This window comes from Peromyscus eremicus, chromosome 4 (genome assembly GCF_949786415.1).
Source record: "Peromyscus eremicus chromosome 4, PerEre_H2_v1, whole genome shotgun sequence".
Taxonomy (NCBI): Eukaryota; Metazoa; Chordata; class Mammalia; order Rodentia; family Cricetidae; genus Peromyscus; species Peromyscus eremicus.
In genome coordinates, this window is record NC_081419.1 from 136,258,884 (window position 1) to 136,266,112 (window position 7,229).

At 49.3% G+C, this 7,229-nt stretch overlaps 1 protein-coding gene across 2 annotated transcripts in view; it reads left to right on the plus strand.

Annotated features, from left to right (window-relative positions):
- The window catches only part of L3mbtl1 (L3MBTL histone methyl-lysine binding protein 1), a 29,345-nt gene extending 22,630 nt beyond the window's left edge, over positions 1-6,715 (plus strand). Inside the window, exons 19-21 of one of the 2 annotated variants that reach the window (XM_059261845.1) lie at positions 1,678-1,835; positions 2,273-2,335; positions 6,544-6,715. In XM_059261845.1, the coding sequence (XP_059117828.1) occupies positions 1,678-1,835; positions 2,273-2,335; positions 6,544-6,678 (356 nt within the window). In that variant the 3' untranslated portion in view covers positions 6,679-6,715. Of the gene's footprint in view, positions 1-1,677; positions 1,836-2,272; positions 2,336-2,449; positions 3,598-6,543 lie in introns of those variants that run through there. The other variant, XM_059261846.1, reaches the window with a different exon arrangement.
- Positions 6,716-7,229: the final 514 nt, after the last annotated feature.

The following is a 7,229-nucleotide window of genomic DNA, read 5'->3' on the forward strand; positions in this document are numbered from 1 at the left end:
AAGCATCTTGGCTGACATCTGGGTCCTCCTAGGAGGCTACCTCAGGGACAGGCTATTTATTGCAGGCCCCTCTTCTGTCTACCATGGTGCATTGGTCAGCTCCCATTTGCAGGACTACATTCTATCCACCAGAGGGCACTTCCTGACCAAATGTTAGAGAGAGAGAGAGAGAGAGAGAGAGAGAGAGAGAGAGAGAGAGAGAGAGAGGTGCCGTGGTGTACACGTGGAGGTCAGAGGAAAACTTTGTAGGGTCAGTTCTCTCTTTCTACCTTTATATGGATTTGGGAATGTAATTCAAGTTCTCAGGCTTGCACGGCCAATACCTTAAGTAAGTACCCTTACCTACTAAGCCATCTCTCCAGCCCAGAAGTCAGTCTTTCCAGGGGTTGCAGCTATGTCCCAAAGAAGAGGAAAAGGCTCAGGCCTCATCCAGGCCCCTGCGGCACCTCAGGGACAGCTCAGGTCTCTCATCTCCATAGAGGGCTCTCTGCTGCACCAGCAAGATTTTACCCAAGAAGGGACACTGGCTCTGGCTGACCCTTCTAGAGGAGAATCCTCACACATCTGTGGCAGATCTCAGTGTAGGTCGAGATGTGCATGTGACCGTTCCATCAGGGAATACCACCCGGCCCTTGGCTTTGCTCATTGCCCAGATCCCACAAGGGTCACCTCTTTGAAGAACCTTCTTCTAGCTGTGTGGATAGATGGTTAAATAAAATGTTGTGACTATGCACAAGAGTCTGGCTCTGCTCTGAGGAGTAAGATAGGACCCGGGGTATCAAAAGTGGGTTTGCAAGGATGAGAACCTAAAGCGTGGCCAGGTAGGGGAGGCACAGCCACTGGGTCACAGCTAAAGCTGGTCAGCAGTCAAAAGAAACAGCCCCTCGGTGATGCTTAGGTGAACAATGCACAGGCATGAGGTGAGATGCAGAGGCTGCAGCGGAGTGACAGTGGGGCTGTGGTAGAATCCCAGAGGCCCGGGGTGGAGATACGAGGAGCTGAAGAAGCCACGAAGCTGAGGCTTAGGGAGTGAGATGGGGCAGGATGGTCCGTAGCAAGCTGGGGCTGCCACAGAGAAGATGGCACTGGAAGTGCTGCATTCTGCATCCAGAATTACCAAAAAGTGCTGAAAAAGAGCGATTAGCCTGAACTATGGACCGAGGCCGAGTAGGCCCCCAGGAGAGTTGCCAAGCTGCCTGAGGCCCCCGGGCCTACAGCAGAAGATGGGGCCAGGTTGTCAGCAGCTGAATTGAGTAAAGTCCAAGGGATGAGTGCCAGGCCTGCTAAAGAGGAAGCCAAGCAGAGTGGCGTCAGTCACCTGACCCATGGAACCAGGAATTCCTGAGCAGATCAGAAAGCAAAGCAATAGGCAGCCCATGGCTGGAGATCTGATAAGAACTCATTTTCTGGGCCCAGAAACACCCTCATTGAAGAGAGTTGGTCAGAGTCCAAAAGAACTTCATGCGGGACACAGAACTCATCATCAATGTAGGGATGAACTTGTTTGAACTTTAGGGGCTGTTTCATGCCAGCAGCTCCAAGAGAGCACCCTCATGAGGCCCAGAGTGCTGGGGGTCACTCCAGACAATGCTGGAGCCTGTGAGCAAGCAACCCGTTAGACCAGCAGCACGCCAGGTCACCCGAGCGACCCCATCATGTTCTGCTTCTGCTTTCTAGCCCTTCCTCCCAGTGTAGTGCACCAGTCCCTCTTCATGTCCAGCTTGTCAACCCACCCCGACCGCCCACTCTCCGTGTGCTGGGAGCAGCATTGCAAGCTCTTGCCAGGAGTGGCGGGCATCTCGGCCTCCACGGTCTCCAAGTGGACCATTGAAGAGGTACGGAGTTCTTCCTTAGCCTCCTCCCCTTCTTCTTCCTGCCCTCAGTCTTCCTCTAAACCACACCCTCGCAGGGGGCTCAGGCCAGGGCCGCCTCAGATGGAGCCTCATACCACTCCTAACAGCCTCCAACCTTGTGTTCATCCCTCCTACCCACCATCCCTGTAGCTGCACAGCAAGGCTGACCAAAGCAGGCCTCTTGTGGTGGATAGAGAGGGTGTGTCCTGTAAGTCAAGCTGGGAATCTAGCAGGACAGGCGTGCTTTAAGGAACAGGGGACCGTCCCTCAGGTACCACCATACAAAGACATGAGGATTTCCTAAGGCTGATAAGAGAGAAACTCCTGGCACAGTCCATGTAGTACCGAGACCATGTATGTAGACTCACCCTTCCCCTAGATCCTGTCCCCTGATCAACATATCTCCTTTGATTCCCAAGGTCTTTGGCTTCGTTCAGACCTTGACAGGCTCCGAGGACCAAGCTCGCCTCTTCAAAGATGAGGTAAGGTACAAGGGCAGAGCGACAGAGACAAAGTCACTGCCATTGAGATGACAGGAAGCCATTACCCCCACCAGCATTACCCGAGCCCAAGAGGGACCTCTGATGCCTTCTAAGGCAAGACCAATCATAGTCACCCATGTCTGTGGGAGAAATCTTGTAGGGACTGTGGCCTGGCTTGGGGATACTATGTTCAGATCCCCTTTGGGAAGGAAAATGTATCCTGAAGAAGGAATCCGTTTGCTCTTGTGCTCTCTGCCCAGGGCTGTTTGAGTTGAAGCATTTCACAGTACTGGGGAGCAGACACAGCTTCAGCCAGGCTGAACAGGTATTCCACTACTGAGCTACATCCCTGCATACCACTGAGCCCAAAGCAGATAGTGGGGGCATAGGTGTAGGTATTTGCTGCAGAGATCCTAACACACTGAAGTCAACACCCAAGCGCTTAGGAAAGACATGAAGCTGTGAGTTATAGGAAGAAGAATCTTGTATAAAATTAGAGGGACCAACCTTAATATTAATACTTCCCAGGGGCTCAGGAGAGAAACTACGAATGGCAAGGACTCTTTTTGGGAAATAGAATCTCAGCACACTGAGCTCTATAGTCCACTTGCTTTAATTCCTCTGGCATAACATTCTATTTACACAGCTTCAGTTCTGTTCTCATGCCTAGCTCCTTTCTTGCCTGATTTTTCTCTGTATTTATTTACTGCTCCCTCTAAGTTCTATCTTAATTCTCTCATCTTAATTCTGCCTCATCTAGGTCCTTTTCACCTTGTTCTTACCCAGCTAGTACTTCCCCATCTGACTCTTCCTCATCTTCCATCTCGTCCACATGTACTCTCTGGTCAAAATCTTTCTTATCCCTCTCTGTTCTCCATCTCTCTGTCCTCCCCAAGTCTCTCAGGAGTCTAGTTATAAACCCAAGCAATAGCAATCCCCTGGTCGAGCAAGGTCACCAGGCTTGAATTCTCTGGGGTCAATAAAGGTAGGTAAGAATTTTCCTCAGGCAGTGACCACCAGGCTTCCAGGGTCAAACGGAGGGGTGATAAGAATCACATAGAGCAGCAGTAATTGTTAATTATCATTTGCAACCCAAAAGGGAAGTGACTAATGAATTAACTAAAGGCTAAATTTGGGTAATATCTAAGAAGAGGGATCTTATATGCTCAACTATAACCTTAAATGTGATTGGTAGAAAATGTTAATAATCTATAAGTTGCTAGGTGAATGGGAGAAAATAAAACTGCCTTCTTTTTACCTGTGGCTCCTATCTGTCCAAGCTCTGCCATTTTTCTGCAGGGTGGGGGAAAGTGTGCTCGGTCACTAGGCAACCTGTGTACAGCTGGATGCCTCTGGTGATAGTTAAAGGGAGATCTGGAACTAGAGGAAAGATTTGGGAAAGGCAGTAGTTAAGCTTAATTGGCACATCCGCCAGGCCTTCTCAAACAGGTAGCCTGGATGCTTAAGTCTGTTCTTAGAGAGTACAGAGGTATCTCTGATAAGGTACTTTCCTCCATCTGGGGATGGACCTGGCCGGATGCTGCCAATGATGATAATTACAGGGAGGCTTGAACTGGGGTTCTGGCTGAGCATAGCTGTCAGCGCACAAGGTTATCTAAATATTCCTTTAGTAGAGGGGAAATGGTGCCCAATCAATGATGGAAAAGCTACAATAGCACACAAGAAACTCATAGCAGAAAACGGCTGATAATCAAAAGCCAAATATCACCAAGGCTCCTTGAGCCTCAGCTTGACCTCTGGAAGGCCCTTGGCTTCTTCCAGGTATTAGCTTTGTCATAATCAGCTGAAATCCTACTTTGTATATTTTTTCGGCTTTCGGCAGAAAGACATGAAGCTGTGAGTTATAGGGAGGAGAATGCCAGGTTTGAAGGCTGGACTCCTAGCTCTCCCGATTTGAGCAGCTCATCTCTGAGCATGCATCCTACTGTTGTTAGGATGGAGGGAGAGCAGGTGTGCTCAGGGCTGCCTTGCAGGTCCGTGTGAACTTTGGAAATAAGGAGTAAGTCTTCACTACAGTACAGCTACATGATCATCTCACTGGCATGTGTGTACATCTGTCTGGCAACATTATAGAGTCATATAGAAATCCTACCATTATACCCCAAGCCCAATATGGGGGAGACCTCTATAAATGGTAGTCTGACCTTTTGTGCACAGTTGCACTTAAATAAAGAACTTTATTCATGACTCTCTTAATTTGTAGATTTTTGAAACTGGAAGGAGCCCTTGCGTGTGTTTAAGTCTTCCTTCCAAAACAATAAAATCATTCCCCTGCACCAGCACAGCGTGGTCTCAGCTGCCTAAAGCTGTTCCCCATAAGACAAAAGGATTTCTTTAGACCCAGCGCAGTCCACCTCTTCTGGTCTGGGTGCTGGTCTTGCCCGCTATGTTGCTGATCTTATTTGTACTTCTTTGGGTGTCCAGCTGGACTCCAGTTTCTAGAACCTTCTGACCAACATGGAGCAAATGCACCTACCTATCTCCTGCTCCCTGGGTGGCTTATTGTTTTCACTTTTGTTTGTTTGGGCTTTGGTTTGGTTTGGTTTGGTTTGGTTTGGTTTGGTTTTGGTGCTGAGGACTGTGTACAGGGCTTCTTGCATGCTAAGGCTGTTCTTTGCCAATGCTCGGTAACTATGCCTTCTACCCCACCCTCTCCAGATGAATTGACTGACTGACGTGAACATCTAACACCACACGTTTTATGAATTGTGTGTACTTGAGTCCACCTCCATACAGCCTCCTTCCTCCGTTTTCCTCATCTCACTCCCTCCTCACGACTGACTCTTCTCCTCCCTGACTGGAATGTGCACTTAGCAGCCGGTCACACACTTACTTTGTCTGGCTTGAGATGAGGTCGTTTGAGTTAAATTACAAGCACCATTATGTTTCACCGGAGTACTGGGACTCGTGACTTTTTATACAGTGTTGTTATTGCGCCAGCAATCAGTGGTAGCTCTGCAGGTCATCCACACCCTGCCCGTATCTGCATTTCCTGTTACCTCAGAGCATTTTTAAAATCCTTTTTGAGCCAAGTGAGGCCCACATAAATTATTTCAGGTGTTATATAGCCCTTAAATATCTTCCATTCTAGGATAGTACCCTTTTTTTTTTCTTCCTTTTCATTTTATTTTTTCTTGTGACATTTTAAAAGTCTAGAAGTCAGGACTAGCAAGTTGTCTAAGTGGGTGAAGGTGCTTGACACCAGACCTAGAGACCTCAGTTTGAGCCCTGGGACTCACATGATGGAAGGAGAGAGCTGACTCCCAAAAATTGTTCTCTGGCTCCCACATGCATGTAGGGACATACACACATCCACATGCACACCCACACCCATACATACACAAAATAAATGATTGTAATAGGAAAAAATTTAAACTAGAAATCAGATCCAAAGTCTTCGTTAGATTCAAGTGTTCTCTATCTCTCTGCTTTGGGGGTAGGAATAGGTCAGAGGTAACAGTGCACCCCACACCGTAGCCCTCAAAGTGAGGTGTCTGCCCTGCTTGCCATCAGTAGCACTCAGATGACTGGTGGGTTCCCACGGGGCTGTGATAGGGTTTCTCTTGTCTTTGTTTGCTTTGTTTTGACTTCAGGCATTTCACAAATGCTAGATCACATGAGTAGATATGGAGGCTGTTAGCCAGGTAGCAAAATGAGTCCAGGCAGCATTTTTGAAGCGGATGACTCATGGATGAAACAGCTTCGACCACAAGCCTGCCTGGTTTCCTGTGCAGCCTCCCTGGGCCCTGTGCTTAAAAGAACCTGGCGCTGGGCTTTGTGCTCAGCTGTCACTAAGTTCCTAATAACTTCCAAATAAGGAGCTCCACGTTTTTACTAAGTACGAAGCCCCACAACTGTATAGCGGCAGCTGGTTTCTCGAAGCTACTGTCTATAAGGGCTTCAGAGAGGATTTTCCAGTATAAATGCTGACACAGCACAGTCAGCAGAAAGAGAAAGAGAAACTCTGTGTGTCTGACACGGGAGCCAGGCTGTCCTGCTTTCCTTCTCCATCCCCATGGCTGTCTTCCTTTTCTCCTTTTTCCCTCCCTTGTCCTTTCTCTTTGCCCCGCCCCCTCCTTCCTTTTCCACCTGCCACATGCCCCTTCTCCCCTCCCCATACCCACCTTTCCCCCCTGCCCACCCTTTCCTCCTCCTCCGATTTCCTCCTCCCTCTCCCGCCCCCTCAGATGATTGACGGCGAGGCCTTCCTTTTGCTGACACAGGCGGACATTGTGAAGATCATGAGTGTCAAGCTGGGCCCAGCCTTGAAGATCTATAACGCCATTCTCATGTTCAAAAATACTGATGACACCTTTAAGTGACTGGCCAGGAGGGCCCTTCTCCCACCCTGGCCGGGCTTCCTCCTCAGACGGTGCTCCTTTCCTGCACCCCTGTCCTCTCGGTCTGACTAGGCCTGGCCCTTCCCAAAAGGTGTATGGGAGCAGAAGAGCCTGGGCAAGGGAGTCTGGGCCCTCAGTCCTGGAGTCCATTTGTCTCCGGTTTGCCCCAGTAAGGGTGTGATGGAACTGAGGCCTGATGACAGGAATGCAGGCATCCTGGCTAGGACAGCCTGCATCTTCAACCACCTTGGTTCTTAGGAGTTAGGAGGAGCTGGGTCCAGTAGGCATCCTCTGCTCAGACCTGGGTCCTTTGGGGCATCTCTTTGTGCTTTCTTCTGGGCCCCTCTCCTCCTACGAAGAAGTGACCATGACTTTGGAATACATATTTACACATAAAAGGTGCCTCCACCCTTTCTGCTGTTGGCTGTGCACCCTTCCTCTGCTGCCCAGTTCTTGGGCAGCCCCCGTCATGGTCCAGCCAGACCCCATGGCTCTTCTCCTGTAGATGTGTAAGTCTCGGAAATATGAGAGCT